We start from the raw sequence: 12,659 nt of genomic DNA on the forward strand, positions 1-12,659 counted from the left end.
TTATAGCCTTTGTCCCTTCACAGGTGAAGGGCCACTGATTGAGCAGCCCTACCTTATGAAAATCCAAATCTCACATTTTAGAAGCTAAAATCACATTTCATCCCATCACAAATAATTTCATATTCAAACATTTAAATTGAACAACAATTCCATGTGAATCTGATAACTCTGATGTATAGACTTTCCACTGTGGAGTTTATGTCATCTTATCATTGATGAGAATGTCTCAGATGACAACCGAACTGACATCATATTCATTAAGTTCCACTGCATATGTTCAATTGTTCGGATTACCAGAATATAGTCCATTTCCCCCCACATACTGATGTTCCCAGAATCTCTTATGTTAACCAAGGGGTTTTTAAATGTAACCTCAGTAGGTTTGAGAAGGGAAGGTCATAAACCTATCCCCCAGGCCAACGTCATGACAGAGGTGTCACAAAAAGCACAAATAGAGATAAAATTAATCACTAACATTTGATGATCTTCATCAGATGACACTCATAGGACTTCATGTTACACAATACATGTATGTTTTGTTTGATAAAGTTCATATTTATATAAAACAATCGGAGTTTACATTGGCGCGTTACATTCACTTGTTCCAAAAACATCCAGTGATTTTGCATAGCCACATCGATTCAACAGAAATACTCATCATAAATGTAGATGATAATGCAAGTTATACACATGGAATTATAGATATACCTGTCCTTAATGCAACCGCTGTGTCAGATTTCAAAAAAACTTTACGGAAAAAGCAAACCATGCAATAATCTGATACGGTGCACAGAACAATAGTCAAATTAGCTGCCATGTTGTAGTGCTCTTCATCTGAATGCACTCCCAGGAATCCCAGGTCCACAATAAATGCTTGATTTGTTCGACAATGTCCGTTATTTATGTCCAATTAGCGACTTTTGTTAGCCGCGTTTGGTACACCTATCCAAACACAGGTGCTGGTTGACCATTTCTTTTGACAAAATCTTCAAAAAGTTATATTACAGGTCGAAGAAACATTTCAAACTAGGTACAGAATCAATCATTAGGATGTTTTTATCATAAATCTTCAATAAAGTTCCAACCGGAGAATTCCTTCGTGTCTGGAGGAGGAACGGAACGCAGGAAGATATCATGCGGTATGCGTGTGACCTGGAACTGGCTCTCTGCCAGACACATGGCTCATTCTGCTCATATTCAGTCCCACAAGACAGTAGAAGCCTATTTCAAATTGCTATAGACAGTTGACATCTAGTGGAAGCCCTAGGAAGTGAATCTTCATTCATATCGCAATGGGATTTCAATAGGGAATGGTTTGAAAATATACCAACCTCAGATTTCTCACTTCCTGTTTGGATTTCTTTTCAGGTTCTTGCCTGGCATATGAGTTCTGTTATACTCAGACATCACGCAAACAGTTTCAGAAACTTTAGAGTGTTTTCTATCCAATACTTATAATGATATGCATATATTAGCAACTGAGACTGAGGAGCAGGCCTTTTTTTACTCTGGGCACCTTTCATCCAAGCTACTCAATAGTGCCCCTGCAGCCTTAAGAAATTAACTGACTTGCCTAGTTAAATAAAGTAATTAGTGCTTTCTTTGCAGTGATTTGAGTGTGCCGTGTGTTCCTTCCTGCAAAATCATCTAGAGGGCAGAATGTAAAAAAATTATATTGATACCAAAACGATACAAATGGCACACACAAAAAGAACAGCAGGGAGGACTGATTTCCCTCCGTTCTTTCCAGGTTTTTTATCAATCACACTTTCTAATATAAAAACAACAAAATGAACATTTTGCTTTTCTCACTGCACAATAGTTCTTAACCTGTTGCGACGAGCAATCCCGTATCCGGGATCCTATTTATAGCCTCAAGCTCATTACCATAACGCAACGTTAACTATTCATGAAAATCGCAAATGAAATTAAATAAATATATTTGCTCTCAAGCTTAGCCTTTTGTTAACAACACTGTCATCTCAGATTTTCAAAATATGCTTTTGAACCATAGCTAAACAAGCATTTGTGTAAGAGTATTGATAGCCTAGCATAGCATTAAGCCTAGCATTCAGCACGCAACATTTTCACAAAAACAAGAAAAGCATTCAAATAAAATAATTTACCTTTGAAGAACTTCGGATGTTTTCAATGAGGAGACTATCAGTTAGATAGCAAATGTAAAGTTTTTCCAAAAATATTATTTGTGTAGGACAAGTCGCTCCATTTTGTTCATCACGTTTGGGTAAGAAAAAACCTGAAAATTAAGTCATTACAACGCAAACTTTTTTCCAAATTAACTCCATGATATCGACAGAAACATGGCAAACGTTGTTTAGAATCAATCCTGAAGGTGTTTTTCACATATCTATCGACGATAAATAATTCGTGGCAGTTTGGTTTCTCTTCTGAAGAAAATGGAACGCGCATGGACCTGGAGATTACGCAATAATTTCGACGGAAGACACCGGGCGGACACCTGGTAAATGTAGTCTCTTATGGTCAATCTTCCAATGATATGCCTACAAATACGTCACAATGCTGCAGACACCTTGGGGAAACGACAGAAAGTGCAGGCTCATTCCTGGCGCATTCACAGCCATATAAGGAGACATTGGAACACAGGGAATTCAAACGCTGGACCATTTCCTGTATGAAATTTAATCTTGGTTTCGCTTGTAGCATTAGTTCTGGGGCACTCACAGATAATATCTTTGCAGTTTTGGAAACGTCAGAGTTTTTTCTTTCCAAAGCCGTCAATTACATGCATAGTCGAGCATCTTTTCGTGACAAAAATATCTTGTTTAAAACGGGAACGTTTTTTATCCAAAAATTAAAAATTACGGCGAAAGCATACCTTACAATTATTTGAGAACATAGCCCAGCAGACAAATCATTACAAACAGTAACCAGCCAAGTAGAAGAGTTACACAAGTCAGAAATAGAGATAAAACGAATCCCTTACCTTTGATGATCTTCATATGTTTGCACTCAAATTTTCCTTTTGTTCAGTAAAGTCTCTTTATATACCTGAAAACCTCTGTTTTGTTTGCGTTTCTTCAGTAATCCACAGGCTCAAACGCAGTCACAACAGGCAGACAAAAAAATCCAAATTGTATCCGTAAAGTTCATAGAAACATGTCAAACGATGTTTATATTCAATCCTCGGGTTGTTTTTAGCCTAAATGATGTATAATATTTAAATCGGACAATAACGTCAATATAAAAGGTAAAAAAAGAAAGGCAATCTCTCTGGTCGCGTGCATGAAAAAGCTCTGTGACACTGCAGGGTCCACTCATTGACTGCTCTTACTTCCTCATTTATCAGAATACAAGCCTGAAACAATTTCTAAATAATGTTGACATCTAGTGGAAGGCATAGGAACTGGAATTGGAGTCCTAAGTCAATTGATACTGTCATGGCATTGACTAGAAAACTACAACAACAAAAAATCCTACTTCCTGAATGGATTTTTCTCAGGTTTTCTCCTGCCAACTCACTTCTGTTATACTCAGACATTATTTTAACAGTTTTGGAAACTTTAGTGTTTTCTATCCAAATGTACTTATTAAATGCATATCCTAACTTCTGGGCCCGAGTTGAAGGCAGTTTAATTTGTGCATGCTTTTCATCCAAAATTCCAAATCCTTCCCCCTACCCTAGAGAAGTTAAACCACATCAGGGGAAACATTTTGAGGTCTGGGTAAAATTGGAGAAATGTAGGTTTGTTAGTTTAGTTAATTCAGCCTTTAATTCAGTTGCGCACCAATCCAGACTGTTATTTGGCTAGCTGGGTTTCTATAGCAAACTTGTGATGGAGTTTTCAAAAACAAATGGCCACTGCATAGATGCAAATAATCATGATTCTGCTGGGTAGGCATCGGCTACTTTGTAGTTAACTTTTTAATTTCCTTTCCATCTACCCAAAAATTATTAGCATTGCTAACGGCTACACAGAGTGCATAGATTTTCAAGTGTTTTCCACTGTTTTGTATGAAAAACCCATTTGAAGCCAACATTCACTTTTGTCTTGCTCATAATAACCGCACATGGCTTTACAACAACAGACAAGCACAACACCTTTCTATTGAAAAGACGGGAAACAAACAAAAGCACTTACAACTCTTTAAAAACTGGTCAGAAATGAAATCATGGCATTAATATATTGGAGCAGTAGAACTTCTAAATCAGCTGCCAACTTCAATTACTTTTCAAGGACCACAGCTAAAGAGACAATCTGGTCTGAGTATTTCGTTTTATTCTATACATATTCGTGGTTATGCTTCATGGAGTCGTGGGTGAAAGACGACATTATCAACATACATCTGGCTGGTTATACGCTGTATCGGCAGGATAGAACAGCACGCCTGGTAAGACAAGGGGTGGCGGATTATGTATTTTTGTAAATAACAACTGGTGCAAAATATCTAAGGAAGTCTCAAGGTTTTGCTCGTCTGAGGTAGTGTAGTCTACACCATATCATGAGATACTCTACCAAGAGGGTTTTCATCTGTATTTGTTGTAGCTGTCTCCATATCACCACAGACTGATGCTGGCACTAAGACTGCACTGAAAGTGCTGTATTCCGACATAAGCAAACAGGAAAACGCTCACCCAGAGGCAGCGCTCCTAGTAGCCGGGGACTTTAATGCAGGGGAACTTACATTTGTCTTACCAAATTTCTATCAGCATGTTAAATGTGCAACAGAGGGGGAAAAACTCTGGACCACCTTTACTCTACACAGAGACTCATACAAAGGTCTCCCTCACCCTCCATTTGGCAAATCTGACCATAATTCTATCCTCCTTATTCCTGCTTACGAGCAAAAATTAAAGCAGGAAGCAGCAGTGTCTCAATCAAGTGGTCAGATAAAGCAGATGCTAAACTGCAGGACTGTTTTGCTAGCACAGACTGGAATATGTTCCGGGATTCCTCCGATGGCATTGAGTAGTACACCACATCAGTCATTGGCTTCATCAATAAGTGCATCGATGACGTTGTCCCAACAGTGACCTTGCGTACATACCCAAACAAGAAGCCATGGATTACAGGCAACATCTTCACTGAGCTAAAGGCTTGAGCTGCCGCTTTCAAGGAGCGTGATTCTAAACTTGAATCTTATAAGAAATCCCGCTATGCCCTCCGAGGAACCATCAAACAGGCAAATCGTCAATACAGGACTAAGATAGAATCATACTACACCCGCTCGTTGCATGTGGCAGGGCTTGCAAACCATTAGACTACAAAGGAAAGCACAGCCGAGAGCTGCCCAGTGACACGAGCCTACCAGACGAGCTAAACGACTTCTATGCTGCTTCGAAACTAATAAAACTGAAACATGCATGAGAGCACCAGCTGTTCCAGAAGACCGTGTGATCACGCTCTTCGCAGCTGATGTGAGTAAGGCCTTCAAACAGGTCAACATTCACAAGGCCTCAGGGCCAGACGGATTACCTGTACACTCCGCACTCCACACTGCCCTTTCCCACCTGGATGAAAGGAACACCCATGTGAGAATGCAATTCATTGACTACAGCTCAGCGTTCAACACCATATTGCCCTCAAAGCTCATCACTAAGCTAAGGACACTGTGACTTAACACCTCCCTCTACAACTGGATCCTGGACTTCCTGACGGGCGGCCCCCAGGTGGTAAGGGTAGGTAACAACACATCCGCCACACTGATCCTCAACACAGTGGCCCCTCGGGTGCGTGCTCAGTCCCCTCCTGTACTCCCTGTTCACTCATGACTGCACGGCCAGGCACGACTCCAACACCACCATTAAGTTTGCCGGGGACACAACAGTGGTAAGCCTGGACAACGATGAGACAGCCTATAGGGAGGAGGTCAGAGACCTGGCGTGTGGTGCCAGGACAACAACCTCTCCCTCAATGTGATCAAGACAAAGCACACCCCCATTCTCATCGACGGGGCTATAGTGGAGCAGGTTGAGATCATCACCAACAAACTAACATGGTCCAAGCACACGCAGACAGTTGTCAAGAGGGAACGACAAAACCTATTCCCCCTCAGGAGACTGAAAAAATTTGGCAATGGTCTTCAGATCCTCAAAAGGTTTTTACAGCTGCACCATCGAGAGCATCCTGACTGGTTTCATCACTGCCTGGTAGGGCAACTGCTCGGCCTTCGACCGCAAGGCACTACAGAGGGTAGAGAGTACGGCCCAGTACATCACTGGGGCCAAGCTTCCTACCGTCCAGGACCTCTATACCAGGTGGTGTCAGAGGAGTGCCCTAAAAATTGTGAAACTCCAGCCACCCTGGTCATAGACTGTTGACTCTGCTACCACACGGCAAGCGGCAGCAGAGCACCAAGTTTAGGTCCAAGAGGCTTCTAAACAGCTTCTACCCCCAAGCCATAAGACTCCTGAACATCTAATCAAATGGCCATCCAGACTATTTGCTTTGCACCCCCCCTTACACCGCTGCCACTCTGTTGTTATCTATGCATAGTCACTTTAATAACTCTACCTACATGTACGTACATATTACCTCAATTAACCGGTGCCCCCACACATTGACTCGCTATTATTTTACTGCTGCTCTTTAACCTCTTGCTCCTACCTGGCACGCAGGCGTCCCATCTAGAGATCTGGAAATGCACATGCGCTACGCTAAATGCTAATAGTATTAGTTAAAACTCAAACGTTCATTAAAATACACATGCAGGGTATTGAATTAAAGCTACACTCATTGTGAATCCAGGCAACAAGTCAGATTTTTAAAATGCTTTTCGGCGAAAGCATGAGAAGCTATTATCTGATAGCATGTAACACCCCAAAAGACCTGCAGGGGACGTAAATAAAAATAATTAGCATAGTTGTCGCTACACAAACCGCACAAATAAAATATAAAACATTCATTACCTTTCACCATCTTCTTTGTTGGCACTCCTAGATGTCCCATAATCACTATTGGGTCTTTTTTTCGATTAAATCGGTCCATATATAGCCTAGATATCGATCTATGAAGACTGTGTGATAAAGCGAAAAAAAATAGCATTTCATAACGTAACGTCATTTTTTTTAATTAAAAAAGTCGACGATAAACTTTCACAAAACACTTCGAAATACTTTTGTAATGCAACTTTAGGTATTAGTACACGTTAATAAGCGATAAAATTCATCAGGAGGCGATGTAAATTCTATAGGTGTCCGTCTGGAAAAAATGTCCGGATATTTCTCAACCAAAACCACCGGATCGGTTCCCTTGATTCGGTTTGACCAAGAATCAAAGCCGAAGCAAATGACAAGACTCTAGACATCGTGTGGAAGCTGTAGGTACTGCAACCTCGGCCTCATTTAATTTGGTTCTTCTTGAACAATTCCTGGAAGTGGCGCATGGATATTTATTTCCATTTTCAGTGATCAGATTTTCCTGCACTTTTCGATGAAACGCACGTTCTGTTATAGTTACAGCAGCGATTTAACCAGTTTTATAAATGTCTGAGTGTTTTCTATCCACACATACTAATCATATGCACATACTATATTCCTGGCATGAGCAGCAGGGCGCTGAAATGTTGCGCGATTTTTAACAGAATGTTCGAAAAAGTAGGGGGTAGGAGTAAGAGGTTAACTTGTTACTTTAAAATAAAAAATTAAGCTGCATTGTTGGTTAAGGGCTCGTAAAGTAAGCATTTCACTGTAAGGAAAGATTTGATAAATCTGACACTCCATTTAGTAGGATATGTTACGTTTGGTGGTGGGTGGCCATATAACGCGAAATGTCGGTGATTGGTTGGTCGTAGAACGCGAATGGTTAGCAACTCAAAGGTTGCGAGTTCGATTCTCATCACTGACAGCTTTAGCATTTTAGCTAAGTATCCACTTTTCAATCATTTCTATCTTTTAGCTACTTTGCATGTTAGCTAACCCTTCCCCTAAGACTAACCTTAACATTACATTTACATTTAAGGCATTTAGCAGACGCTCTTATCCAGAGCGACTTACAAATTGGTGCATACACCTTATGACATCCAGTGGAACAGCCACTTTACAATAGTGCATCTAAATCTTTTTAGGGGGGGTGAGAAGGATTACTTACCCTATCCTAGGTATTCCTTGAAGAGGTATATAACCCTTTTAACTAACCATTCCCCTAACTTTTAACCTAACTCCTAAACTTAACCCTAACCACTAGTCTAGCTAATGTTAGCCACCTAGCTAGAATTCATAGCATATCATGCGAAATGGGTGATGGACATCCAGAAATTAATCCATACCATACAAAACGTAACATATCATACTAAATTGAGTCTCAGATTCACTTGGAAAATAATACGAAATGCTATGAGACCAGGTTGAGAGGAAATGTCTGATTTTCACATTTCTGACTGGCCCGTAGGGTTTCCAAAACCTCCCCAGTATGTCAAGCCCTGACACACACTGACAAGGTCATTCCTGTGCCATTGTTGCCTCTTCAGCAAGTTGGTTTATTTTTGGTCAATTGCACATTACTGTTTGAATAAATCATGATGATAAAAGTAAATAACATGGCCAGGTTAAAAAAAAAATCGCTTGCGACCAATTAAAAATGTCGCACTGTCAAATCAGACAAATGGTCGCAAATGCGATTGTTTTGGTTGCATCATCAAACCCCGACCGTGTTTTTTTTTCTTTCTGTACCTGGATACTTAGTGTTTACGCTACGTCATCACACACAGCCCTTTGTCCGTCTGATGGAAATTTGCTTGAAAATCTGTCGCAAATTCGGTGGAAACCTAGCTTATGATGTCATATCTTGGTCTACCTTTAAACGTGCATATCCTCAAACTGTCACACGCTGGTCAGAAATCTTTTTTACCGTGCAGTTACCTGTCACACTGTATACTGTACTCTTTCCCCTTCCATGCAGCAGACATTAACAGTGTGGGGTGGGTGGCTTTTGGGTTTCTGGAGAGCTCCTGACAGGATTCCCCCGTCTTCCCCGGACTACAGGGACAGGTTGGAGCAGGTGGAGCGCCAGCGCGAGAGGGACCGCAAGCTCCGTGAGCAGCAGCAGAAGGAGCAGCGCGAGCAGAAGGAGAGAGAGAGGAGGGCAGAGGAGCGCCGCAAAGAGCGTGAGGCGCGCCGAGAAGGTCAGGGTTCACACACACGCATTTGCGCACACGTGTAGGGTTAGAGTTTACAGCCTTAGCGTGTCCGTGAATGTAAGTATTTTGATATATGTAAGGATGCACTGTTGTTGACGGGATTCAAAACCTCTTGTCCGTTCTCTGACAGTCCCGTCCCACCATCGCGCACTGCCTGATGAGTACGGGGACAAGCCGAAACAGAGCCACCGCAGCCGCAGCCCCAACCGGGCTCCCCAGGACCGACTGGAGCACAGCAGCGAGCCACATAGAACTGGTGGTGAGACTATCAAATCAAGATGGTTTTACATAATTTTGCTTTGGTAGAATTGGTATCAAGACTTAGCAATTTATTTCAATCAATTTCCTTAACTATAATTTTTCGGTGTGATTAGGGACGCTCATTTTGCTTTGTTTGTGGTCCAACAGTGAAAGATGAGAAGCCAGAGGACAAGGACCTTCTCTCTGACCTTCAGGACATCAGTGACAGTGAGAGGAAGACCAGCACAGGAGAGTCCTCCTTAGGTAAGTAGACACACACACTCACTCAAGGTTGCAACATACCCCACACCATATGGCATCACAAAAAAGTTATTAAAACATTACACTTCTACTGATGTTTAATCCTTAACAGAGTTCTGACTGTTATAGATACTGTATTTACAATCCAGACATCTTCTTGTGTTTTAAGTCTTTGTGGGTTGTTTGGAGGTGAGATTGAGTGGACTTCTCTTCCCTAGGCTCCGGCTCAGGGTCGGGCTCTGACGATGAGGAGGGTAATGGCGTTGAAGATGGATCTAGCAGCCTGAGCGAGGGAGAGAACGAGGAATCAGGCTCAGTAGAATCTGACCAGACTGCAGGTCTGCTGAATTACTCTACTTCTGTTGCTTGTGTGTGTGCGCTTGTTTTATCACTTAATACAATTACGGTGTTGTCACAGTGACATGGCTCTGACCCACCCATTGTCTGTGTTTCAGGTGTGGTGAGTGAAGACGAGCAGTCTGAGGAAGAGTTTGAGGAAGAGAGAGAGAACGGCAACCATATTCCCCCAGGTAGGCATTTCACACCCCATTTGTCTGGTGGCAGTCATTTGAATAGGTGTTATTGTCATGTCTGAGAGTAAAGTTAGTTTTCTTGAAGCTTTTTTATCGGAAAAGGTTAGGTCTAACTCTCAACCAGCTGCTGCTAGATGTGATTTTGTCTTGTTTCTGTAAGTTATAACTGCCTCCTCATTAACCCTCACAGTGCCAGAGTCACGATTTGACCACGATACTGAGGAAAGTGGAGAGGAAGAGGAAGAGGAGGCAGGGGATGGAGATGTGACCCCCCAGTCTGTGTCTCACTCCCACTCAGCCACCCCTGAGCCTGAGGAGAACTACATCCCCGACTCTCCTCCCATCTCCCCCGTGGAGCTAAAGAAGGAGCTGCCTAAGTACCTGCCAGCTCTACAGGTCTGTCCATCTGTCTGGCAGCACATCCCACCTGGGTCAAATCAAATACATTTTTATTTATTTTTTTAAATGCCTATGGTGCGCTTGACCTACAGAGTTCGTATGGTCATTATTCAAATCCTGGAAAAGTCATGGAATGTTTAAATTGTGTTTTCCAGGCCTGGAAAAGTTTTGGAAAAGGATCAAACTCATAATATAAATATTTTAGCAATCAAATGAAAATCAATACATCAGCCAGGTTCAGAATGACACTTGAGCGAGTCTGTGTTTGCGCGCATCACCTGCATGTGTGTGTGAGGAGTCGGCCGTTGCTCAATGAGAGAGAGAAAGTCGGACATTGAGGCAGAAGGTAGGCCTAGACTATAAAATATGATTGACAACAGACTAATAACTAGTTTGCCAATTCAAAACATATCTTGTACCCTCTAGTTATCTGTTTAGCTATTATTAGCATGCATTTATGTTTTCCTCATGTGATGTCCCAACACTCACGAATAAGGCCATACAATCGCGAGTAAAGCCATACAAAGTTGATTTACTTTTTACAAGTATTAATTTAAACTATTTTCATGAAACGAAAGATTCACTTCGCCATTTTATTAGTTCAGATTCAGTTAATGTAGCCTTTATTTTGGATTAACTTTATTTGTAGATACTTCCAGTTTATTTGGCCATCCAATGTATGGAACATTGCAACTCAATAGCCTGAAATGTAAACACTTCTATGGTAAATATGACTAAACTAGAAAAGGTACATTTCCTGAAGAAATTTTTTGGGCTTGCTTCAGCTGAATAAAAATATTTGCAGCCTACCATAGCCATTTTTTGTTTGATATATTAAATTAGCAAATGATTTCAAAAGGTATGAAACGTATTCGGTTTTAATGTTGCAATGTTATACATCAAGGGTGGTCAGCCATCATCCACGATAGCTCATAGTTGTGCAGGCTTTTATTCCAGTAGCCTTCTAACAAACCACATTTTAAATTATCTGTTCAACCGGACCTTGTAAAACTGTCTCTGATGTGTTTGAGCAGGGCTTTATCAAAAGCCCGCACAGCTAGTAGCTCTCCAGACTGAGGGTTGACCACATGTTTTATACAGTTGCCTTACAGGTAGTCTACTTTGTGGGGGCTTAAGTGCCTTGCATAACGACAGGATTTAGTACATGAGATTGAAGAGCAGCCTCCACGTGTCTACCACGTTACGCTTACATAGATGGCGGCAATTGTTGGTCATGGAAATGTGGTTAAAAGTCATGTAGAACTTAAGAAATTCTGTCTGTCAAAATGTGTATGAACCTGGACATAGCTTGCCTGATACAATGGAATATTTCAAGAAATGCTCTCACCTGGCAGAGGAAATCAAGTGCACCTCAAGTATTTGACAGAAAAGTAATACGTATTTGACTCAGGCCTGTACACACACAAACACACACACATCATATGGACATGTATTGATTGACATTGGTTTCATGTCATTTTCAGGGCTGCCGCAGTGTCGAGGAGTTCCAGTGTCTGAATCGTATCGAGGAAGGGACCTACGGCGTGGTGTATAGGGCCAAGGACAAAAAGACAGGTATGTGGGCTACCTTGCAATTGATTTCCGATCCATCCCTGGACAGACCCACACTAAAACAGGCCTGTCTCTTCTAGATGAGATTGTGGCCTTAAAGCGTCTGAAGATGGAGAAGGAGAAAGAAGGTTTCCCCATCACGTCTCTGAGAGAGATCAACACCATTCTGAAGGCCCAGCACCCCAACATCGTCACTGTCAGGGTGAGGTGCATATAAATACACATTGAAACTATCATAAATTGTTATATCTATGGTGAGCAGCACACATCTGACTCAGAGGAACTCCTCCCTCAATAATATATTATTTTGAAATACATTTTGTGTTGCGCCTTTCTCCTTTTTCCCATGTTAGGAAATCGTCGTTGGAAGCAACATGGACAAGATCTACATTGTGATGAATTATGTGGAGCACGACCTGAAAAGCTTGATGGAGACCATGAAGCAGCCTTTTCTCCCAGGTAATATTGTGCGATTCAGTTTGAGTTGCAGAAAATACAGTACACTTATGTCCTCCAGCCATTTTCCCATGTATTTTG

General features: G+C 41.6%; 1 protein-coding gene across 9 annotated transcripts in view; it reads left to right on the plus strand.

Moving 5' to 3' along the window:
* The window catches only part of LOC118360938 (cyclin-dependent kinase 11B-like), a 33,362-nt gene that overhangs the window by 14,510 nt on the left and 6,193 nt on the right, over positions 1–12,659 (plus strand). For 7 of the 9 annotated variants that reach the window (XM_035740524.2, XM_035740522.2, XM_035740527.1 and 4 more), the window contains 9 exons: positions 8,924–9,102; positions 9,248–9,376; positions 9,526–9,621; positions 9,837–9,956; positions 10,074–10,148; positions 10,342–10,547; positions 12,035–12,125; positions 12,203–12,324; positions 12,476–12,581. In XM_035740524.2, coding sequence (XP_035596417.1) covers positions 8,924–9,102; positions 9,248–9,376; positions 9,526–9,621; positions 9,837–9,956; positions 10,074–10,148; positions 10,342–10,547; positions 12,035–12,125; positions 12,203–12,324; positions 12,476–12,581 — 1,124 coding nt within the window. The remainder of the gene's footprint in view (positions 1–8,923; positions 9,103–9,247; positions 9,377–9,525; positions 9,622–9,836; positions 9,957–10,073; positions 10,149–10,341; positions 10,548–12,034; positions 12,126–12,202; positions 12,325–12,475; positions 12,582–12,659) is intronic. The other 2 variants (XM_035740528.2, XM_035740532.2) reach the window with 1 other exon arrangement.

The sequence above is a fragment of the Oncorhynchus keta genome, chromosome 28, assembly GCF_023373465.1.
Source record: "Oncorhynchus keta strain PuntledgeMale-10-30-2019 chromosome 28, Oket_V2, whole genome shotgun sequence".
NCBI lineage: Eukaryota > Metazoa > Chordata > Actinopteri > Salmoniformes > Salmonidae > Oncorhynchus > Oncorhynchus keta.